The 26,032-nt window shown below is 40.0% G+C and overlaps 1 protein-coding gene across 2 annotated transcripts in view; it reads left to right on the top strand.

The window, feature by feature from the left end:
- LOC128660295 (serum paraoxonase/arylesterase 2) overlaps window positions 1-26,032 on the top strand; it is a 152,508-nt gene that overhangs the window by 44,767 nt on the left and 81,709 nt on the right. For both annotated transcript variants that reach the window (XM_053714069.1, XM_053714068.1), the window contains exon 2: window positions 12,507-12,577. In XM_053714069.1, the coding sequence (XP_053570044.1) occupies window positions 12,507-12,577 (71 nt within the window). The remainder of the gene's footprint in view (window positions 1-12,506; window positions 12,578-26,032) is intronic.

Below are 26,032 nucleotides of genomic sequence, written 5' to 3'. Positions count from 1 at the left end.
GTGCAATGCTGAATGCGGAGAGCGTATTGCTCTCCGCATTCAGCGATGTCTGTCGGACATGATCCGCTGATCGGATCATGTCAGACAGACACATAATAAATAGGCCCCATTGACTTTGAAAGAGTCTGCCCAAATGCAAATACATTGTCTACTTAAATTAATACAGCTACACTGTCCTTTTAAGTGTAGTGTGCACTGTCCTGGAGGCTAGCACATGCAATATTAATCTGTATTGCTAAGTCTGCCTAGACACAGGGGGCCGAAAGAGAGACAGTGAGAGGGAGATTGCTAAAGAGAGCGTTAGAGAGCTTCATATCTGTGAAGACTGCCTGAGAATGTAGGAGTCATGAGTGGACCCATGAAAGGCTGCAAACACGTTCATAATATGCTTGTGTGTGTCGTACACAAACTGCACATTAATAAAATGAAAGTGTTTGAGATTGCAATATACCATTTTTTGGGCCCTTTGGAGCATGAGGAGCAATATGGTGGCAGACAGTCTATTTCCCCCTACACATTAGGTATACCACCTATATTATAGAACTCCCTCTTGAGATCTTGTTATGCGTCCTCAGTGTGAAGGAATCGTATAAAAAGATGGCACTCAGAAACTCTGCAAATACCATAGAGAAAGTTCTTTGAGACAATCGGCTCAAATACTCTTCTGTGGACTGAAAATGTTCAGATGCCAACACATGTATGCAGCAGAGCATTTTGGACATGCCAGGAATAGCAGTGCGCATACACTTGCGTCGCTCCAAATGGTCCTTTATGACATCATATAAGCTAACAAGCTGCTGCCTGTTGAGCCTACTGTCATAAATCTGGGTTTCACTCATAGCATCCAAGGTGAGCCTCTCCCTGTTTACTGGTGCTGCCTGCACCCTGGGCAAGTGATATAAAAATCCAGTATAAAACCTTTTAAAAATGTACTTAGAAGCTCCCAATCTTGCACTCTTGATAAGGTTAGGCTGGGACACCCACTGAAAAGGACTGAGAGCAGACCCTCCCCTGCATATGAAAGGAACCATTATACAAACAAGAAATCTGATGTTTGTATACATCAGCATACATCTAAAACTTTGGGGGCTTGGTTAAAAGCCTGAAAATCAGCTAAATTAAAAATAATCTAAACAATACATTTTTACAAAAACACACCCAGATGGACTATATAAATTGATCTATTGACTGTATAAATTGATCTATAAAACATTTATGCAAAGAAAAATCTACAGTACAGAGTACAATGTCCCATTAACATTAAGTCAAAGCTGGTGTTAGCATACCAGCTGGTGTACAAGCATACCAGCATGAAGCTGAGTTGTGATGTCATTACAAAATTGCTTTAGCTTATAGAATGTGATGTTAGCTGCTATTTCTTGTTCACTAAATTTAAGGATATTTTGAGTAATTATTTTAGCAACTGGATTTTGAGCCCTGACGAAGCCCCATTGCTCATGCAATTCAGAGGTGAAACGCGAGTAGGCTCTCTGAGATGACAGTTATCTGTGATAATAATTTGTGAAGAATGCTATCTGTGGTTAACGTCACTATCCTGACCATATGCCTGCCAATACTGGTTTGATGGATAGACTTCAGATTTCTTTTTGGATTTTTCTATTATGTTATGCAATGAGTGAATTTCTTAAAGGGACACTAAAGTGAAAATTAAACTTTCATGATTCAGATAGAGTATCCAGTTTTAAGAGACTTTCCAATTTACTTCTATTAACAAATTTTGCACATTATATACACACTTTCTGAGGCACTAGCTCCTATGGAGCATGTGCACAAGTTCATAGGGTATACATATACTAGTCTGAGATTGGCTGATGGCTGTCACATGATACAAAGGGCAGGCAAATGGGGGAAAAATAAATTGGTAAAAAAAAAAAATCTACTGGTTATTGCTATTGCATTGTCTTTTTATTATGCACCTGTTAATTATGTAATCCTACTGTATTTAGTGGTCCTTTTTAAATGCTACAATAAAATTATATTGTTGGGGCATAAACATGTGCTGAATTCCCTTACATTGTTTTGGATGTATTACCACCCTTTTTGTCTTCTTTCTCTTATTGAATATAATAAAGTTTGTGTGCTTGTGTATTAATTGTCACAGGCATGGATGCTCATATCTGTTTTTTATGTTTTAGGTGTTTATTTTAGGTGTTTATAAGGATTTTAATTTTAAATAAAATGGAGACATTTTGAATATGTTTTTTAATTGAATTTACATATTTTGCAGTGTGCTATTAAACTACTGGGAGCTAGTTGAACACATCTAGCGAGCCAAGGATGAGGCATATATGTGCAGTTAGCACTCAGTAGTGTATTGCCCCTCCTAAGCCTACTTAGGTATGCTTTCAAACAAAGGATAACAAGAGAATAATTTAAAAATTGAAGTAAATTTGAAAGGTCTTTTAAAATTGTATGTCCTATCTGAATCATAAAAGTTTAATTTATAAACAATGAGGAAGGCTGTTAGTCCCAATAGTTATTCTCTCTCTCTGCAAATTTTGCTCAGCAGCTGATTCCCCACAGCCACAGTTTTTTTTGCATCTAGTCTTTATGTTCACAATCATACAAGGATTAGTTTATCTACAGTACATTTAAAGACACCTGATAAATCAGTTACTAAGTCATTGTTGCTGGGTAGGGATATCCTGAGATCTTGGCATCTTATTTCCTGATTATAGGTTTTGTAACTAGCACATTCTTCAATTTGTCCTACAGTTTGTGGGATTGTCCCAGATTCGAAGCTCTGTTCCTCATTGTCTTTCCTTCCTCTAACCTCAAAAACCTTATATTCCATTTTTTAATATAATAGAAATGCCAAATCCCACTCAGGAATTCCCAAACCCTACTAAGGAATGCATGAAAATTGCTCTTGACGGACTACACTAAGACTAGTATCTCTTGGCCAGGTCCCTAAAAATCCTGCTTTACACAAAGCCATGCAGAGCAAAAAAGTATACATCATTTTAGTTTAAAATATACAAAAAGGGAACTCAGATTGTTAAAATGAATGTAAATTTTGATGCTAAAGTGCCAGGTTTTTAAGAATTCGTTTAAAAACAGATGCACTTTAATTAATCAAAATTTACATTTCACTCGTGTTGTGAAAAAAAAAACTTTCCTTTTAATCTTGACAGCTGCTCCAGCTTCCTCCGCCCATCGCAAAGCCTCTTCCTGGGTCTAAAATGAGGAATCTTGCTTCCTCCAATCACGGCGTTGAATCAGACACTGATTCCCTGGGGGGGGGAAGCTGTAATTGGAGGATGACCTATCCATAATTTCTGACATCAGAAATGGCTTGTGATGACCGGGGGAAGCTGGAGCAACTGTCAAGTTTAAAAGTTAAGTATTTTTTCACAACACGAGGGAAATGTAAATTTTGATTAATTAAAATGCCCCTGTTTTTAATTGAATTTTTAAAAAATGGGCACTTTAGCATCAAAATTTACATTCACTTTATGCATTTCCGTGCACTATGGAAACTGTGCTTTAAAGACCATGCAATTTTAGGAGACTTTCGGTCTACTTCTGTGCAAATTTACTTTGTTCTGGCTAGCTTTTGATTATTGGCTACACACATATGCCTCCTTTCATTGGCTTACCAGATGTGTTAAGCTTTGTCCCAGTAATGCATTACTGCTTTGGAGCTGACTATTGGTTTAACAGGGGTTAAACAATAGGTTTATTTCAAGATATAGGGCCAGATTACAAGTGGAGTGCTAAATATTGCTTGCACGCAAGCAATATTAGCGCTCCACTTTGTAATACCAGCGCAATATAATACGATAATGCATTAATGATAGCGAGAGCACACTTCCATAGGATCCTTTGGCTTATTGTCCTGCTGGGTCTTACAGCAGGACAATTGCCCAAAGCACACGTCAAAAAGCACCCAGAAATGGTTTAACCCTTTCCGGTCCTATACATTTTTAATAAGTGCACCAGCAGGTCTTATTTATTTTACCATCAGCCTTAAGGATACAGATGGGAAAGTGTGCAGTTATTTTATTATGGGAAAGTTATGTGTCACATTATTATACAGTATAAATATATATATATATATATATATATATGTATATATATATATATATATATCCACAGACTGACAGCAGATTGACAAATAGGCTCAGCCACTCAGCATATCACACACTGTCAGGGTTGTGCTTCCAGGCTCCTCCCTCCCATCTCCTCCCTCCCGGTCTCTCATTTTTCCCCATTCAGGGACAGCGGGGAATCTCTGATGGCTGTTGGCCAGTGCCGTCTGGATAGTTCCACTTCCTGCAGCGGTCCCTGTGCCTGCGGTGTCCGTCTAGTACCAGTGATCAGTGCACAGCACCACATCTAGCCTAGCTGTGCACCGATCACTAATAATGCCACTGGGAACTTCGTCACCTTTCCAGTCCTATGTTGGAATATATCCAAGCAGTAAAACCCTTTGTCGGATATATTCCGACATAGGACCGGAAAGGGTTAAGACAAAGCACTGGAGAGTACTGAACTGGCCAGCAATGAATCCAGATCTCAATCCCATAAAGCCCCTGTGGAGAGATTTTAAAACAGCAGTTGGGAAAAGGAATCCTTCTAATCTGAGAGACCTAGAGCAGTTGGCGAAAGAAGAGTGGTCCAAAATTCCAGTAGAGAGGTGTAAGAAACTCATTGATGATTACTGGAAGCGATTGATTTCAGTTATTTGTTTCCAAAGGGTGTGCTACCAATAATTTTGTCCAGTCCATTTTTGTAGTTTTGCATCTGTGTCAGATTTGGCTTTTTTTCTCCACTTTTTTTGTGTCATACCAATACAAACAAAATAAATAAACATGAGAATGCCTAAACATTTGTAATTGCAACAATTTTCTGGGCGAAATGGTGCATTATCTGACAGAAATGCAGTGGTGTCAATATTTTTGGCCATGACTGTATGTGTGTGTATATATAAATCTATTTTAAAATACATAGAACATATTATTTTTTATTATATATTTTTTTTTATTAGATGGTGTTATGAGTGTAACTGTACGTTGTAAAGTATTTTTGATGTGTTTTGCGACACTTTTTTGCTTGGCAAAACAGTTATCCAGAGCTCTGAGGTCACGCTATCCCGACGATCTTTAATTTAATTTGTGCTCAAGCAATCACGTTTACTTTAAACCTGCAATATCTGTGAAAAACCCAACGCACCTGCAATAAACCCCTTTCGCTTGCGCATAACTGGTAGTGCGCCATTTGTAAACTAGCCCTTTGTTAGAATTAGATTTCTGATCCAAAAAACATGTTGCAAGCATTTGGCGATGAATGTCTCTTATTTGGATTTTTTTTTTCTTTTTGATGTCACTTTTTTCCCAACAGATTAGGATACATTGTCCAACATCTAGTTAAATAATACATATTTGTTCTTAGCTTTAGACACATACAAAGAAAACTGCAATATCATCTTCAGTACAGTTTACATTGAATTTATTTGCCAAGTTTGACAACCATTTTTTTTTTTTTTTTTAAAAGACATTCACTAAATCTAAATGTTGCCAAATTTTCAAGGGTTTAATTATAATGGCTTTGGCTAGAATTCATGTGTGAAGGTGGATGAATGTTATCTTACTCTATACATACTACTTGCTGAAACTTGCTAAGCACTGAATAGTTCAAGTGTACAATCAGTTAGTCCAGTTTTCAAACCTACCATCAGGCCTCCCTAATAGGCCAGATTTTCAGGATATCTGAAGCACAGGGGAAATAATCATCTAATTAGTAAACATGGTTACTAACCTGCTTTCATCCAAGGTAATCCTTTGAAAACCAGTGAGTTGGACTTATACTGAAAAATTCATGTATTAACTAAAAAGTAACAACCCATGCTGGGACTGGAATATAGATTATAATAGAAATGCAATACAGAGATAATTGTACCATTCACTTTTTGTTAAATGTTTACATTATTTTTATTATTATTATCATTATATTTAAATTATATTAGTAGTAGTAGTAGTAGTATTATTTTATTAGTACTACTAGTCCTAAAGCCGTGTACACCGGATCATTTTTTTAAGTACCGTGGTCCCACCCCTTGCTCTCTCTCTCTCTCCACTCTTGTTTGCACTCTCTCTCTCTCTCTCTCTCTCTCCCTCCTCTCTTTTGTGCTCTCTTTTGCTCTCTTTCTCACTTTCCCCTTTCTTTTGCTCTCTTTCTCTCTCCCCCTCTATTTCTTTTGCTCTCTCCCCCCCTCTCTTTTGCTCTCTCTCCCCTCTCTTTTGCTCTCTCTCACATCTCTTTTGCTCTCTCTCCCCTCTCTTTTGCTCTCTCTCCCCTCTTTTTTGCTCTCTCTCCCCTCCTTTTTGTTCTCTTCCCCTCTTTTGCTCTCTCTCTCCCTCCTCTCTTTTGCGCTCTCTTTTGCTCTCTTTCTCACTTTCCCCTCTCTTTTGCTCTCTTTCTCTCTCCCCCTTTATTTCTTTTGATCTCTTTCTCCCCCCTCTCTTTTGCTCTCTCTCTCCTCTCTTTTGCTCTCTCTCCCCTCTCTTTTGCTCTCTCTCCCCTCTTTTTTGTTCTCTTCTCCCTCTTTTGCTCTCTCTCTCTCTCCCTCTATTTTGCTCACTCTCTCCCTCTATTTTGCTCTGTCTTCCCCCTCTCTTTTGCTCTCTCTTCCCCCTCTCTTTTGCTCTCTCTCCCCCTCTTTTGCTCACTCCCTCTCTCTTTTGCTCTCACTCCCCCTCTCTTTTGCTCTCTTTGCCCTTTTTTGCTCTCTCTCCCCTCTCTTTTGCGCTCTCTCCCCTCACTTTTGCGCTCTCTCCCCCTCGCTTTTGCTCTCTCTCCGCTCGCTTTTGCTCTCTTTCCCCTCGCTTTTGCTCTCTCTCCCCCCTCTTTTGCTCTCTCTCCCCCTCTTTTGCTCTCTCTATCCCACCTCTCTCTTGCTCTCTCACCCCTCTTTTGCTCTCTATCTCCTCTATTTTGCTATCTATATCCCCCTCTCTTTTGCTCTCTCTTTCCCCCTCTCTTTTGCTCTCTTTTTCCCTTTCTCTTTTGCTCTCTTTCCCCCTCTCTTTTGCTCTCTCTCCCTCCTTTCTTTTGCTCTCTCCTCCCCTCTCTTTTGCTCTCTCTCTCCCTCCTCTCTTTTGCTCTCTCTCCCCCCCTCTCTTTTGCTCTCTCCCCCCCCCTCTCTTTTGCTCTCTCTCCCTCCTCTCTTTTGCTCTCTCTCTCTCCTCTCTTTTGCTCTCTATCCCCCTCTCTTTTGCCCTCTCTTTCCCTTTCTCTTTTGCTCTCTCTCCCTCCTCTCTTTTGCTCTCTCTCTCTCCCCCCTCTTTTGCTCTCTCTCTTTCCCCCTCTCTTTTGCTCTCTCTCCCTCCTTTCTTTTGCTCTCTCTCCCCTCTCTTTTGCTCTCTCTCCCCCCTCTCTTTTGCTCTCTCTCTCCTCTCTTTTGCTCTCTATCCTCCTCTCTTTTGCTCTCTATCCCCCTCTCTTTTGTTCTCTCTATCCCCCTCTCTTTTGCTCTCTCTCCCTCCTCTCTTTTGTTCTCTCTCTATCCCCCCTCTTTTGCTCTCTCTCTCTCTCTCTCTCTCCTCTCTTTTGCTCTATCTCTCCTCCCTTTTGCTCTCTATCCCCCTCTCTTTTGATCTCTCTATCCCCCTCTCTTTTGCTCTCTCTCTCTTCCCCAACTCTCTTTTGCTCTCTCTCTCTTTCTCTCTCCCTCCTCTCTTTTGCTCTCTCTCTCTCCCCTCTTTTTTGCTCTCTCTCTCTCTTTCTCTCTCTCTCTCTCCCCCCTCTCTTTTGCTCTCTCTCTCCCTCTCTTTTGCTATCTCTCTCCCCCCTCTCTTTTGCACTTTCTCTCTCTTTCCCCCCTCTGTTTTGCTCTTGCACTTTCTTTTCCCATCTCTTTTGCTCTCTCTCTCTTTCCCCCTCTTTTGCTCTCTCTCTCCTCTTCTCTTTTGCTCTCTCTCTCCCCCTCTTCTCTTTTGCTCTCTCTCTCCCCCTCTTCTCTTTTGCTCTCTCTCTCCTCCCTCTCTTTTGTTCTCTCTCTTGCTCTCTCACCCCTCTTTTGCTCGTTTGCTCTCTCTCTCCTCTATTTTGCTATCTCTATCCCCCTCTCTTTTGCTCTCTCTTTCCCCCTCTCTTTTGCTCTCTCTTTCCCCCCTCTCATTTGCTCTCTCTTTCCCTTTCTCTTTTGCTCTCTCTCCCTCCTCTCTTTTGCTCTCTCTCCCCCCTCTTTTGCTCTCTCTCTTCCCCCCTCTCTTTTGCTCTCTCCTCCCCTCTCTTTTGCTCTCTCTCTCCTCTCTTTTGCTCTCTCTCTCCTCTCTTTGGCTCTCTCTCTCCTCTCTTTGGCTCTCTCTCTCCTCTCTTTTGCTCTCTATCCCCCTCTCTTTTGCTCTCTCTATCCCCCTCTCTTTTGCCCTCTCTTTCCCTTTCTCTTCTGCTCTCTCTCCCCCCCTCTTTTGCTCTCTCTCTCTCCCCCCTCTTTTGCTCTCCCTCTTTCCCTCTCTCTTTTGCTCTCTTTCCCTCCTTTCTTTTGCTCTCTCTCTCCCTTCTCTTTTGCTCTCTCTCTCTCTCCCTCTCTTTTGCTCTCTCCCCCCTCTCTTTTGCGCTCTCTCTCTCTCTCCTCTCTTTTGCTCTCTCTCTATCCCCCTCTCTTTTGCTCTCTCTCTTTCCCCCTCTCTTTTGCTCTCTCTCCCTCCTTTCTTTTGCTCTCTCTATCCCCCTCTCTTTTGCTCTCTCTCTTTCCCCCTCTCTTTTGCTCTCTCTCTCCCCCTCTCTTTTGCTCTCTCTCCCCTCTCTTTTGCTCTCTCTCTCTTCCCCAACTCTCTTTTGCTCTCTCTCTTTCTCTCTCTCTCCTCTCTTTTGCTCTCTCTCTCCCCTCTTTTTTGCTCTCTCTCTCTCTCTCTCTCTCTCTCTCTCTCTCTCTCTCTCTCTCTCCCCCACTCTTTTGCTATCTCTCTCCCCCCCTCTCTTTTGCACTTTCTCTCTCTTTCCCCCCTCTGTTTTGCTCTTGCACTTTCTTTTCCCCCTCTCTTTTGCTCTCTCTCTCTCTCTTTCCCCCTCTTTTGCTCTCTCTCTCCTCCTCTCTTTTACTCTCTCTCTCCCCCTCTTCTCTTTTGCTCTCTCTCACCCCCTCCTCTCTTTTGCTTTCTCCCCTCTGTTGCTTTCTCCCCCGCCCATCCACGCCCACTCTTCATGCCTGCTGGCCACCCCCCATCATGGCACCCCCACTCTTTTGCTCTCTCTATCCCCCTCTCTTTTGCCCTCTCTTTCCCTTTCTCTTCTGCTCTCTCTCCCCCCCCTCTTTTGCTCTCTCTCTCTCCCCCCTCTTTTGCTCTCCCTCTTTCCCTCTCTCTTTTGCTCTCTTTCCCTCCTTTCTTTTGCTCTCTCTCTCCCTTCTCTTTTGCTCTCTCTCTCCCCCTCTCTTTTGCTCTCTCCCCCCCTCTCTTTTGCGCTCTCTCTCTCTCTCTCTCTCTCTCTCCTCTCTTTTGCTCTCTCTCTCCTCTCTTTTGCTCTCTCTCTCCTCTCTTTTGCTCTCTCTATCCCCCTCTCTTTTGCTCTCTCTCTATCCCCCTCTCTTTTGCTCTCTCTCTTTCCCCCTCTCTATTGCTCTCTCTCCCTCCTTTCTTTTGCTCTCTCTCTCCCCCTCTCTTTTGCTCTCTCTCTCCCCCTCTCTTTTGCTCTCTCTCCCCTCTCTTTTGCTCTCTCTCTCTTCCCCAACTCTCTTTTGATCTCTCTCTCTTCCCCAACTCTCTTTTGCTCTCTCTCTCCCCTCTTTTTTGCTCTCTCTCTCTCTCTCTCTCTCTCTCCCCCTCTCTTTTGCTATCTCTCTCCCCCCTCTCTTTTGCACTTTCTCTCTCTTTCCCCCCTCTGTTTTGCTCTTGCACTTTCTTTTCCCCCTCTCTTTTGCTCTCTCTCTCTCTCTCTCTCTCCTCCTCTCTTTTGCTCTCTCTCTCCTCCTCTCTTTTGCTCTCTCTCTCCCCCTCTTCTCTTTTGCTCTCTCTCACCCCCTCCTCTCTTTTGCTTTCTCCCCGCCCATCCACGCCCACTCTTCATGCCTGCTGGCCACCCCCATCATGGCACGCCCGGCTATGCCCCCATCATGACACACCGATCACGCCCCCATCACGGAACTCCTGTCCAGCCACGCCCCCTCCACGCCAGCTTCCGAACACTTTCTCTGCTGCTCAAGGCCAGGTATGTTTGTCCTCGCGCAGTATCTACTGTGCATGACTGCATCTGACAAACATACCTGGCCTTTTATTATATAGGATTATTATTATTAATTTATTTTTATTATTTGTATTATTATTATTATTATTTTAGTCCATGTGTAAAGTGTTTTACCAAAGGTGTCACTTGTTGGTAAAGGGGCATAAAAGTGCAAAAACAAAAATGTGCTAGAGCCTTTTCTTATTGTAGTAATGCTTTCATATAATTATGGGGTTGATCATAATCTAATTGAAAATTACAAATTCAATGTCTAATTTATAGCTTTAGATATTACATTAGGGACATAACTACAGATGTCTGAATTGAGACGGAACCGGCTCCTCTAGGGGACACTCCTGTTCCTGAAATAATTTGAGATATAATATAATGGGGCCTGGTGGTGCATGAGCTCCACCTGCATCATGGATAGCCCCTTTGTGTGTGTCCCTGTAAAAAAAATGTGCAGTGATTTGCCTTTAACCCCTTTAGCACATGTGACATCATGTGGTTATCATCCACACTGTGTTTAGTGCAGGTAACGACCATGTGTTTTTAAATCACCAACAATTGCTTCAGAAGTCAGATGTGAGTAACACATGTAGGGTTAAATGGGGTAACTGAAATAAGCGTGTTTTACTAATTAGTGTGCACGTTTTAGGGGCCTGCATGCAGAACAATGTAGCGTGCCTATCATGCAGCATGCATGCTTTAATTAACATAGAATCTAGCTTGTACATTTCATGACTAACTCAAATATAAACTGTATAAGGGCAAAATTGTTTAATGCTGTGTAATAAGGGCCCAAGTGCTATATATTGTACAGCCCCAGTTTGCCATAAGAAAACTTTTATAAATCACCTTGCGTGATTTTTGTTTTCTATTTCGTATTCTATGGCACTCCAACCTCTTATAATTGAACTCATTTAAATCTGCTAAGCTGATTGCTATATAAACCATTTATATGTTTAAATTAGGTAACCAAGTAAGAAAATATTATTGTAGTAGTTTTATATTTTGTTTTACTTTGCTTTTTCGCACAATGTCTGCAATTATTCACAGAACCAAAATAAATCTGGGCCATGCCAAAATAAAATAAATTAGCTAATTAATTCAGCATTGATGGCAGTGCTACAGAATTTAGCAGTGCTTAACAAGAAACAATAATGATGATGATATATGTTTTTAATGCAGTTTGTTTTACTTTACCAATTATATTAATTCAAGTGTGCAATTATAAACTTCATACAATTTTGTGTAATATTATAATAAACATTTTTTAAACAAATGACACGTGTATTGGGAGCTTTATGGAGCAGTGGCTTCGTCCACTCTGTGGTAACAGTCTATGGTAAACTAAGCTAATGAATAGTTGTATGGATTGAAGCTTGTTTAATAAAGAAGATCCAAACAGTTAGTGTAAGGAATAGTAAGTGATGGTAGAACTTGTGGTGTCCCCTGCTGTCACTTCTGCAACTAAAGCTTTTTCTACAGATTGCTTGTGACACATTACTACACATACTGCTGTCATAAAATGCTCAAACCACATGCACTTTTCTGAATCAACCTCATTATGCTCTCATGGAAAGGGGCCAAGTTTTAATCCCTTAACGACCAACGTACCCTGTACGTTGTGCAGTCTTAAGTGGTTTAATAGCACGGCATGGCCAACAGTGGCGAAGCAGCGCTAGTACTGTGTGCCTCAATTCCAGAGCCATGCAGATATAGTGCAGCCTTGTTGACATTGGCAAGACCAGCGCTATTCCAGAGTAAAATAAGGGGGTATGTGAATAACCGCTGACGTACGGGGTACATTGGCAATCACAGTGTTCATTAAGAAGACCAAAAAAGAGGTTGGTTTAATAAGTGTTTTTTTTTTGGTGTTTTTTAAAATTGTACACTGTCTGAATTATTAAAAAGTAATTTTGATTTCCATATCCCTATAATATAACAAGATAAACAAGTTGGGAAAACAATGCACTCACCGTCACCACTGCACGGTGGCTGGTATCATAGTTATTATGTCCTCTAGGTCCTTCCTTTCATGGGCCTCACTTTAAATACAAACAAAGCTTTACCTTTCAGTTAGAAGATTAGGTAGTAAACACCACCCAAATGTGCAGCATGTCACAATATTGTGAGTAAGCCCAAGGGGTTTAAAATCAAAATACTTTCTTGTAATGTGTTAAAATTCAGACACTATGATCTTAAAGCCATACTCACTGACGCATTTCGCACAGAACAACCTGCATTTTATCCCTATAATAGTGTGTCAGCACACTTGCTTTACCAAATGTTAAACAAAAATATTTATGTTGCAGTGGTCGGCTTCATTTTTATCTGGAGGTTCAGCAAATACATCTTCCTCATTGCCAGCTCTTAAAAGGAATTGGTATGTATTCTTATTATTATTAATATTGTTTCTATTAAAATTAGGGTTGCACCGATACCATTTTTTTAAGACCGAGTACAAGTACCGATACTTGTTTTCAAATACTCGCCGATACCAATTACCGATAAATTTTTATTTTAATGTCATGTGACAGTTAACCAAGCACAATACAGACTAATTATTTAAGATTCCTTCTTTATAATTATGAAGGACTGTAACTTAAAAGACATTATGAAATAATAAAACACTTTTATTTGTCATAAAGTTCACAGAACATGTTTATAAATAAAAATATTACAATAAAATATATTAATAATAACAACAAATAACAAATATAAAATCACAACCAACCAAAAGTGCAATACAGTGAAAAATAGTAAAAATAGAACAGTGCACTGTTTAATCATGGGGAACAACAATATGGGCTAAATTACATTTGACTGGTAAGTTTTACCAATGCTATGCTAAAGTCTATGGAGTTGGAAATGTGAACAAAGTATTGATAAAGCTTACCAATCAAATGTAATCTAAATCTAGTCCTATAATTGCAGGATGAGTGTTCATTGGAATTAACTTAATTTTTGCCATGAGTACTCTTCCTGCAATTATTTAAGCTAACCTATGGATGTTCCTCAGAGTACAGTATGTTTTGAACATCATTGTGCAAGATGAGAACTAGCAGTAAAAAAAGGCAATTTAGCAATTAGAATAATTTTTCAAAAGTTAGTGGCAAGTTCTTTTTAAGGAACAGAACAGATATTTTTGGACCATTTTATCCAGAGCTGGAAATCTCAGTTTATTAACTGACCAGTACTTCAGGGGTTTGTCTGAATGAGGTACAGTGATCTCTCCTACAATAATACAAATAACAGCAATTTGTATTGGCAGAACAGTAGTAAACAATTTTTAGTTTAGTCTCCACCTCAGCTTAAAATGGGAACATGCAGTTTGAAAAAACGCCACAAGATAGCATATGGGTAGGAAGTGGAGGTATCGGTATAAGTATCGGTGCATTTGCACGAGTACAAGTACTCATGCAAATACTTGGTATCAGTACTGATACCGATACTAGTATCAGTATCGGTGCAACCCTAATTTAAATAATTAATTAACTGACACTGTAAATAAATTTCAAATATTTTGTCATCCTCACAAGATTGATGTTCACAGTATTGAAGACCTGTTACTAGAAAAATGAGTCCCAATATCCATATGTTTGGAAAACCCTTTTAAAATAAAATCAGCTTTATCTTAATAGTTGCTTTTCTTTGGGAACTCTTAGAATCTATAAAATGGAGATTTGTTATGGGATAAAATGTGTTGTTTTAAATATTTATAAAATGGCTTTCTAGGGTGACTAGGCTTTGAGGCCTATTTATTAAGCCGTCAACCGCAAATACGCTGGAATTCCGCAGCGTAATTCTGGCGAGCCTGATTCGTCTTATTTATCAAAGCCTACAGACCGGCATACGTAACATACGATCCACCGGTCTCAGTCCAACACAGATCGATGCTTACGTCATTACAGATGTTCTGAATACAAATTTGGCACTATCTGGCTACTTTTGCAAGTTATCAAACTTCTAACAGGTACGCTCGCCACTATTTCGGCCCAGCGTACCTGCTTTTCAATCCGCAACCCTGGAGGCCACGGATGCCATAGGAATCAATGGGAGTCTGAAAGCAGCGAAAGCTTATGTTTGCTGCTGCCAGATATCCCATTGATTTCTATGCTAGAATAAAAGTTACGTTTGCAACTAACAACCTAACATAAGCCCCGAGTCTAAACACCACTAATCTGCCGCCCGACATCGCCGCCACCTACATAATATTAATAACCCCTATCCTGCTGCTCCCCGACACCGCCACAACCTAAATAAATGTATTAACCCCTATCCTGCCGCTCCCTGACACCACCGCAACCTAAATAAATGTATTAACCCCTATCCCGCCGCTCCCCGACACCGCCACAACCTAAATAAATGTATTAACCCCTATCCCGCTGCTCCCCGACACCGCTGCCAACTACATAATGTTATTAACCCCTATCCCACCGCTCCTGGACCCCACCGCAACTAACTAAATGTATTAACCCCTAAACCCCTGGCCTCCTACATCACTACCACTTACTAAACCTATTAAACCCTAAACCGCCAGTCCCCCACATCGCCATAAACTAAATTCAGCTATTAACCCCTAAACTTAACAACCCGCTAACTTTACATTAAATATTAACTCATCCCTATCTTATAATAAATTTAAACTTACCTTTAGAAATAAATTAAACTATATTAAACTAGTAATGAACCTACCCTAACTATTATACTACAATTACATTAAACTATATTTAACTATGAATTAACCTATCCTAACTATTATACTAAAATTACATTAAACTACAAATTAAATTAACTATATTATATACAGTATTTAAAAACCTACCCCTTCTCAAGTTATTTAAATCTACTATAAAGAATTACTAAATTACAAAAAACTAACAACTAAGTTACACAAAATAAAAAAAACACTAAGTTGCAAAAAAATAAACACTAAATTACACAAAATAAAAAAAATAAATTATCAAATATTTAAACTAATTACACCTAATCTAATAGCCCTATAAAAATAAAAAAGCCCCCCCAAAATAAAAAACCCTAGCCTACAATAAACTACCAATGGCCCTTAAAAGAGCCTTTTGCGGGGCATTGCGCCAAAGAAATCAGCTCTTTTACCTGTAAAATAAAATACAAACACCCCCAACAGTAAAACCCACCACCCACACAACCAAACCCCCAAATAAAACCCTATCTAAATAAACCTAAGCTCCCCATTGCCCTGAAAAGGGTATTTGGATGGGCATTGCCCTTAAAAGGGCATTTAGCTATTTTTCCACCAAAAGTACCTAATCTAAAATTAAAACCCACCCAATAAACCCTTAAAAAAACCTAACACTAACCCCCGAAGATCCACTTACAGTTTTTTAAGACCCGACATCCATCTTCAACGAAGCGGCAGAAGTCCTCAGCAAAGCCGGCAGAAGTTTTCATCCAAGCAGACCGAAGTCTTCATCCAACTAGGCAGAAATCTTCATCCAGACAGCATCTTCTATCTTCATCCATCCGGCGCGGAGCGGCTCCATCTTCAAGACATCCAGCGCGGAGCATCCTCTTCTTCCGACGTCTTCTTTACAATGAGGTTTCCCTTTAAATGACGTCATCCAAGATGGTGTCCCTTACATTCTGATTGGCTGATAGAATTATATCAGCCAATCAGAATTAAGGTTGAAAAAATCCTATTGGCTGTTGCAATCAGCCAATAGGATTGAGCTTGTATTCTATTGGCTATTCCAATCAACCAATAGAATGCAAGCTCAATCCTATTGGCTAATTGGATCAGCCAATAGGATGAAAGCTCAATCCTATTGGCTGATTGCAACAGCCAATAGGAGTTTTTCAACCTTAATTCCTATTGGCTGGTAGAATTCTATCAGCCAATCAGAATGTAAGGGACACCATCTTGGATGACGTCATTTAAAGGGAAACCTCATTGTAAATAAGACGTCGGAAAAAGTGGATGCTCCGAGACGGATGTCTTGAAGATGGAGCCGCTCCACGACGGATGGATGAAGATAGAAGATGCCATCTGGATGAAGACTTCTGCCGCTTTGTTGAGGATGGATGTCGGGTCTTCAAAGACTGTAAGTGGATCTTCGGGGGTTAGTGTTAGGTTTTTTTAAGGGTTTATTGGGTGGGTTTAGGGGTTAATAACTTTATTCAGTTGCGGTGGGCTCGAGGAGCAGCGAGATAGGGGTTAATAACTTTATTTTGTTGCGGCGGGGTCCGGGAGCCCCGTGATAGGGGTTAATAACTTTATTTAGTTGCCGCGGGGTCTGGGAGCGGCGGGATAGGGGTTAAATATTTTAGTATAGTGGCGGTGTTTAGTGACAAGGTATAAATAGAGCTGGGAAAAAGCTGAATAGCAGCGAGATCGATGACTGCTAGTTAACAATATTCCGCTGCTCATCATCCCGTACTTGGTGCGCAACTTTTTGACAGCTTTTTTAATAAATATGGAGAGCGTATTCAGGTCCGCGGCCGCAATGTGCCGGTGAATGCAGCATAGTTGACGGCTTGATAAATAGGCCTCTTTGTCTAGTTGCATTTATAGAAAATTAACCATTAGCACCTGTTTAGAAGAAAAGTGTTTGAGATCCATTAGAGAATAGCCGGTACAATTTAAATTTCTTCAAAAAATTTTCAACACCATACCGTTTTATAGCTGTACTGTAATAGACAAAAGATGTTTTCTCAATGCAGTTTTTCAGATGCTACATCCATTATTGGAATTAGTTGAAATGATGGATTTTAGGCTTTATTGCTAGTCATTTTGAGCATTGCAAATATGAAGCTATTTGATTAAGTAGCGAAGAAAACAATAAGTACATTTTCCCATTGTAAACTACCGAGAAACCTTCTTCAAAACTACCACAGAATATGCCTAATGGGTTTTAATACAATTTTGCAGAGACTGGCTGGAGAGCAAATGTAAAAACCTTTAAAATCAATTTAGAAGACTTTTCCTAAAAGCAGTAAGTTTGTAGTGTTCTCTGGCACAAACAAAATTTAAAAGCTAAAAAATATAATTTAAAATGCATGGTAACAGCTTCTAAATATAGGTTCAAACAGCGATACTGGTGGTCAAAAGCAATGGCACATGTCTAACACATACTAACATAGTGCAATAAATTCATATTTACATAACTGAATGGCAAATTGCAGAAAGTGTCAGAATAAGAAATAATAATAAAAAAAAAGATTTTTACACTTTGCAAATCTAGCTTGCAAGTTATGTATTTTTAGTGGTTGCAGAGAAAAAAAGTATAATATTGTTAAAAATCCATCACTCAAACCAATATGGCTATGCTAGGCTATGTAGCATAAAGTCTCTATATTACACACAATAATGGTCTCCATCCTGATACATTTTTGTCCACCCAATTTCATTTCAAGGGACTACACCAAAAGGAGACTTACTTTATTGGATTCCTTGCCCTCTGATGACACTAATACATTATCCCAAAGATCGTCATTTTTTTGCATTCTTTGGAAATAGAGTTTGTTTGCCAGCATTGGCCATTTTGATTTGGCCACCAGCCTTCTAGTGATGTCTTCATGTCTCAAGGGCTTGTAGAGTCAAATATACTGCGTGTCGTGCACAACGATTCATGTTAGTACACGGAGAGTCACTCATGCGCTGTGTGTGGAATTGTCTCAGACAGCCTTTTAGTACCTGGAACTCAGTTGAAGGTCTCATTTCAATAGCGAACATTTATATGTCAAAGCATTTCCTTTGCACAACATGAATCATGGGTCCCTCTAGTGACTACTTTTGCTCCTCTCACTTCACCACCTCCCTTTGTGTATTGTAAGGACACACACAGAACATGGAGCAGCTGCTAACAAATAGACAACAAGCAGAGAGAGACCAGCCAGGAGTGGGTACAGAGCACTAACCAGGGGATCTGATGATCACAGGGCCTTCCCTAGCCATTGCGGGGCCCAAGGCAGGATGACAAAATGGGCCCCCTTTTCTCTATACCTCCAACCCCGCCCCATCTCTGCTTCATTTTTAAAATGAAAAAAATGGGAGAAAAATAATTTAAGGTAATGCACACCATTTTATAAAAAACAAACACGTACAAATCCACTAATGTGGAGCACTATAACATTGTATATATTGCAATATACCATTTGAACTATTGGAACAACTGTTTATGTATGTAATGAAGAATTATGCTGACAATTAGGGACAATTTAGTTGAACTGGGCCTTATTTTTATGCATTTCTTATGATAACAAGAACATTACACAGATGCCAGGGCCGGCCCTAGCAAGTGCAGGTCCATAGGCAGAATGACAGCGCAGTGGCCTCTACCCAGAACAAAAAATACTTAAAGAAATGGGGAAATGCACTGTACCACACAGATATAATACACACAGAGAGATACATACAGTATATACACATACATCCACACTCAGACACATACACAGATATATACATACACAGGTGTATACACACACACAGCCCACACACACACACAGCCCACATACACACACACACAGCCCACATACACACACACACAGCCCACACACACACACACAGCCCACACACATACACACACAGCCCTCACACATACACACAGCCCACACACATACACACACACAGCCCACACACACACACACAGCCCACACACACACACACACAGCCCACACACACACACACAGCCCACACACATACACACACAGCCCACACACATACACACACAGCCCACGCACACGCACAGCCCACGTACACACACACAGCCCACGTACACACACACAGCCCACGTACACACACACAGCCCACGCACACACACACAGCCCACGCACACACACACACAGCCCACGCACACACACAGCCCACGCACACACACACACCTCACACACAGCCCCCACACACACACAGCCCACACACACACAGACACTACACACACACACACAGTACACACACACACACAGAAGCAGAAAAAAACCTCTGTAAATGTGGTAAAGAATTTGGCAAACATTTAGTTAATAGCCCACACACACACAGCACACACTACACATACACAGTACATGCACTACACACACACACACAGCACACACTACACACACACAGTACATGCACTACACACACACAGTACATGCACTACACACACTACACACACACAGTACACACTTTTCAGTAATAAGAGACAGAATGAGAGAAGAGAAAAGAAAGAGAGGAAAGATTGAGGGGGCAGATATGAGCAAGGGAGAAAGAGAAGGGTCAGTAAAGGGAAAAAGAGTGGATAAAGGAGGGGGGAGTGATGGGGAAGTAAAAGTGGGAGCAAAAAGAGAAGGTGAGAGAGGAGCTGGAACAGAGTGTAGAGATTTACGGAAGGATAGAGATGAGAGCATGATAGACAGTGGTGAGATTAAAGGGTGAGAGGGGAGAAAGGAGGAAAGAAACAGAGTAAAGAGGAAGATTGAGAGAAGAGAAGGTAGAAACAGGAGAAAGGAGAAAGGAAAGTGGGGGACAGAAAATACAGAGAGAAGAGAGGATAGACAGAAGATATTAATAGATCTGATAATCAATAATTATGCCAGTTATACAGTGTCATATTCCTTTCCTAAAATACAGAGGGGTCAATTTAACAAGGGTTGCTGCTCCATAAATTGTCCACTGCCTCTGAGGCTGCGGTCTTCAATCCGCCCGATCCTATACGATTGGGCTGATTGACACCAATGCTAGCGGCCAATTGGCCATGAATCTGCAGGGGGCGGCATTGCACAAGCAGTTCTGATGAACGTATCATGTCAGAGAGACATTGATACATCTACCCCAGAGTGTTAACTGCATTTTAAGAATCATTTAACCCTTTTAACATAAAGAAGGTATATAAACGGAAGGTCTTCCATTATGAGTAACCTGAAAAAACAGCCTGCACATTGTAATAACTCCTTTAGTGCTGCAATTTAAAGCTTGATATACCTGCATGTTTATTATAGCTATTCAAAGAAAAAATGTTGTGGGCAGTTATGTAACTAATATTAATTTAAATCAGAGTTTTAGTGACAGTTGCAAAGATATCTGCTTGTACAGTGGGGCAAAAAAGTATTTAGTCAGCCACCAATTGTGCAAGTTCTCCCACTTAAGAAGATGAGAGAGACCTGTAATTTTCATCATAGGTATACCTCAACTATGAGAGACAAAATGTGGAAACAAATCCAGACAATCACATGGTCTGATTTGGAAAGAATTTATTTGCATGTTATGGTGGAAAATAAGTATTTGGTCAATATCAAAAGTTCATCTCAATACTTTGTTATATATCCTTTGTTGGCAATGACAGAGGTCAAACGTTTTCTGTAAGTCTTCACAAGGTTGTCACACACTGTTGCTGGTATGTTGGCCCATTCCTGCATGCAGATCTCCTCTAGAGCAGTGATGTTTTGGGGCTGTCGCTGGGCAACACAGACTTTCAACTCCCTCCAAAGGTTTTCTATGGGGTTGAGATCTGGAGACTGGCTAGGCCACTCCAGGACCTTGAAATGCTTCTTACGAAGCCACTCCTTCATTGCCCGGGCGATGTGTTTGGGATCATTGTCATGCTGAAAGACCCAGCCATGTTTCATCTTCAATGCCCTTGCTGATGGAAGGAGGTTTGCACTCAAAATCTCACGATACATGGCCCCATTCATTCTTTCATGTACCCAGATCAGTTTTCCTGTTCCCTTTGCAGAAAAAAAGCCTCAAAGCATGATGCTGCCACCCCCATGCTTCACAGTAGGTATGGTGTTCTTTGGTTGCAACTCAGCATTCTCTCTCCTCCAAACACGACTAGTTGTGTTTCTACCAAACAGTTCTACTTTGGTTTCATCTGACCATATGACATTCTCCCAATCTGCTTCTGGATCATCCAAATGCTTTCTAGCATACTTCAGACAGGCCCAGACATGTACTGGCTTAAGCAGGGGGACATGTCTGGCACTGCAGGATCTGTGTCCCTGGCGGCGTAGTGTGTTACTGATGGTAGCCTTTGTTATGTTGGTCCCCCCATGTGGTTCTGGGATGTTTGCTCACCGTTCTTGTCATCATTTTGACCCCACGGGGTGAGATCTTACGTGGAACCCCAGATCGAGGGAGATTATCAGTGGTCTTGTATGTCTTCCATTTTCTAATTATTGCTCCCACAGTTGATTTCTTCACACCAAGCTGCTTGCCTATTGCAGATTCAGTCTTCCCAGCCTGGTGCAGGTCTACAATTTTGTTTCTGGTGTCCTTCGACATCTCTTTGGTCTTCACCATAGTGGAGTTTGGAGTGTGACTGTTTGAGGTTGTGGACAGGTGTCTTTTATACTGATAACAAGTTCAAACAGGTGCAATTAATACAGGTAATGAGTGGAGGACAGAGGAGCCTCTTAAAGAAGAAGATACAGGTCTGTGAGAGCCAGAAATCTTGCTTGTATGTAGGTGACCAAATACTTATTTTCCACCATAATATGCAAATAAATTCTTTCCAAATCAAACAATGTGATTGTCTGGATTTGTTTCCACATTTTGTCTCTCATAGTTGAGGTATACCTATGATGTAAATTACAGACCTCTCTCATCTTCTTAAGTGGAAAAACTTGCACAATTGGTGGCTGACTAAATACTTTTTTGCCCCACTGTAAGTTAGACACTTTTCCATCTACCCAGTGACTAGCTAATAAGGGTTAGTACCCCAGGTTTCAAAAAGTGCTAGGGGAGACTAGTGGAGGGCTTCAATTAGCAGGAGAGGCCGCTTCAAGCTTACACACCAAACTCCGGTGATCGACTCCCAGGGATGACGTCACTAACACTGACGCTAAGGCTTCCGGATTTCAGTTTACACACACTATTGCTTGCGGTGATCAGGTGCAATGCCCATGAAGCAACGGATTACTTGCCAATAATGTCCAAAAAGAAAAAGTTCTGGCAGCACATAGTAGTGATAAAATTTTTCACTTTATTAAGCAATCTTACAAGCACACAGGTACATCATGGACCGAACGTCTGACGCGTTTCACGCCCCCTAGTGGCGCTTCATCAGAGACAACAGGTGTTCTAGCCACAACCTTCTTATACACAGGTAGTGGGCAGGTACATATTTTAACCCTTCAATGTCACAATCAAACACAGTAAACATTAAAAAGGATACTTTTATATATATATATATATATATATATATATATATATACAGGAGAATATGTAAATATGCTCATATGTATATATCAGTATCCAAACGAATCACTGATAATTTTAAAATACACACGAACATAGATGTATACATGTTCATGTGTAAGCACAAATGTTCACAGTTCCAGATGTTACAAATTATCAGATTTGATTTATTTTGTTTTAATGTAATTTTATTAATTAGTTTTATTTTTAATTTTATTTTGTTTATTTCTTTGGTCTAATTTTGTATTGATGACTTACTTACCCTCAACTATATATACAAAAGGAATGATAATGATTGATATCCTATACAAAATAGCTAATGTCCCATTCCAAATTGAGGCCATTGGGGGTTCTAGTTTTCAAATGATAGATCCAGTATAATTCTTTTTTATCTAAAATCTTATAATTATTTCCCCCTCTTAATGGGACCTTTGCTGCATCTATAATTTTCACTCTAAATTTCCCTTCATGGGTGAAATGTATCAGATTAAAGTGCCTGGCAATAGTTGAGTCCCTGCAATAATTTTTCACATCATTGACATGTTCCCTGACCCTCACATTGACCTCTCTGGTCGTTTTTCCAACATATTGGATCTTGCAAAGACTACATTCCAATAAATAAATCGCAAACGTAGTTTTACAATTTGCATAAGACTTTATGGGATAAACATTATTATCCACTGTGGATTGAAAAATATTTGTTACATCCATCATAGGACATGTTAAACATGTTTTAGCTCCACATTTGAAACACCCTACCTTTCTTAGCCAGTTATCTCCTCTATTGGCTCTCACACTTGGAACCAAACTGGGAGCTAGCTGGGCCGCCAATGTCATTGGTTTCTTGGGTACGAATCTGCAACCAGGTATATAATTCTGGAGTGTTTGATCCCCACCAAGTATTAGCATATGTTTCTTTAGGATTTTAACTGATTAGTATACTCTGTTGTGAATACAATCGTATCTTCATTAAATTGTAAAGGATTAGTTGTATCAGCTTTTTTTCTTATTTTCACTTTGCTGATTTCCAAGTTAGTCTTATTCAATTTCTTTTTGATCATAACCCCTGGCTATCAACCTTTTTGTTAATTCATCTGCCTGTTGATTGTAAATGGCATCATCCTCAGTATTTCTCCTTAATCTAATGTATTGGCCTCTCGGAATAGCTCAAACCAAATGAGGGGGATGGCAGGAACTCGCATGTAAGATTGTATTACCCGCGGTGCTTTTGCGAAAAGTTTTGGAAACAATCTTTCTCTCCTCCACATTCCCCTCCAAGGTTATATCCAAGAAGTCAATACATTTATGATTATAACCTCCTACAAATTTCAAAAACATTTCATTGTCGTTCAAACAATTGCCAAAATCCTTAAATCTAGTATCATCCAAGCGTTCATCCACGATCATAATCAGATCGTCGATGAATCTTTTATAATACAGTATTTTCTCAGTGTGATCTTTAAATGCATAATTGTATAGGTACTTAATTTCCCAGAAACCCACATACAAATTTGCAAAGCAAGGGGCAAATTTTGCCCCCATTGCTGTGCCGCAACATTGCAAATAATATCTGCCATCAAAAATTTGAAAATTGTGGGTAAGGACAAATTCCAAAACAGCACATATATACACTTTAATGTTGTCTTCATATGCAGAGAATTTATCAAGAAAGTATCTCACAGCCATTATCCCTAGAGTGTGTGGGATAATAGTATATAATGATACTATATCCACTACTACCCACGAATATTGGTCCTTCCATTCAAAATCTTTCAAATATTCAAGCAAATGTGCAGAATCTTTTAAATAGCTAAATAGACTTTTCACTATTGGCTGCAAAATCTGGTCCAACCACTCAGAGAGGGGCTCAAGTAGTGACCCAATGCCCGATACAATGGGCCTACCTGGTGGTTGCAAAGGATTCTTATGGACCTTGGGCAAATAGTGAAATAGTGGTACTATTGGAAACTCTGGAACAAGTAACTCTATATCCGCCTGTCTAAATAGCCCTAAATGTACACCATCATCAAGTAGCGATAGCAATTCTCTCTTAAAGATCAAAGTTGGATTTCCGCTAAGCAGTGTATACGTAGTTCTATCACTTAATTGGCGAGAGGCTTCATCAAAATAATCTTGTTTGTTTAAAACAACAATATTCCCTCCCTTATCGGAGTTCCTAATTACAATTTCTTGATTATTTTTGAGTGATTCCATCGCCAATTTCTCAGATTTGTTAACATTACTCCTAACTGTTTTTTTGTTTGCAGACAGATGTAATATATCTCTTTCCACAATTTTTTGATACAAATTAATCGCTTGTCCCCTAAATTGTATAGGATAGAAATCTGAGCCATATTTCTTAGGCCCTAGTGATATAGCTTGTTGACATAGTGTATCATGACCTGTTTGCAGATCTATCATTGTGCTAAGTGTGCAGGCATCCTGAAAGGAGACATCTTGTGTATGTGATGTTGTATTAGTATCAGTGGATCTCACCTCCCTATCAGCACCAACATTAGGTTGTAAGCAGAAAAACCTTTTTAAAGTTAACTTACGTATAAACCTATTAATATCTATTAATGTGTTGAAGGGGGAGAAATCCCTGGTAGGTGCAAATCCTAACCCTCTACTAAGCAAACTTATTTCATCTTTCTTGAGAACATATGAAGATAAATTGATCACATTTAAATCTAATTGTCCCACATTTTGTTTTCTCATTTCTTTTTTCTTTTTGCCTTTGGATCTCCTGACCCGTCTAAAGGGACTTTGGATCCTTTCTTGGGCTCTTTATTACGCTCTTTTCTTGAATCTCTGGTCCTTGTGGATTGCCCCTCATTCTCCGTGTCTTCATTGCTGTTTACCTGCAGAGAGTGAGAGGAAATGGAGGAAGAGATAGATGAAGAAACAGAAGAAGGAGAAGAGAGGGAGAAAGATGAAGATTCTGCTGAATCTGCTGATTCCTGGTCTGAGGACTCTGCTTCTGTTGAGGAGAAGACCACTTTCTTTGCTTGCTTATTTTTCAAAATTGGCTTCTGATTTTTATTCTCATCCTTCTTAGCCTTGTTTTTGTTGTTATTGTTATTCCATCTTCTTCCTTTACCAGGAAAGGACTTCCAGGAATTCTTTTGGAGCTGTGGCCAAATATAAACCTTGTTGGTCTCATAGTCCAATCTGTCTCGATTAAACTTCTCTCCCTTACGTTCTGCCAGGATAGAATCCAACTTGTCAACACGTTCCTTCATGTGTTTCTTTTGTTCTAAGAACTCCTCATGTTGTTCAAATTTTAAAAGTTCTTTTTCAATTTCCAACATCCTCTCCTTCAAATTCAATCTTTTATTCACTTTGCACTTTATCAAGATGTTTAGTAATAAAAGTGCCTCATTCCATTCTTGTACTATATCCGGGTTCTCTACCTCAAAGGTAGGAAATTTATTAAGCCTTAATCCCCTTGGGATCCTACAGAGCTCCACGTAATGCTCAAAGGCTTCAATATCCCAGGTTAAGCGTAAATCAGCCACCAATAACTTTTCCAAAGCTTTGAACTGTGATTCCATACAGGGACTAAATCCCTCATATTTATCAGCTGAAAAAACTCGTCTGAATAATTCCTTCCTTGATTCGGCATTATACAGAGAGCTAGACAAAACTGTATTATCCATTTCCATGATAGTACCGTGTCTTTTATACATA

The sequence above is a fragment of the Bombina bombina genome, chromosome 5 (assembly GCF_027579735.1).
Source record: "Bombina bombina isolate aBomBom1 chromosome 5, aBomBom1.pri, whole genome shotgun sequence".
Lineage (NCBI taxonomy): Eukaryota > Metazoa > Chordata > Amphibia > Anura > Bombinatoridae > Bombina > Bombina bombina.
Note: the sequence above shows the minus strand (reverse complement) of the source record. Positions and strands in the feature narration are given on the sequence as shown.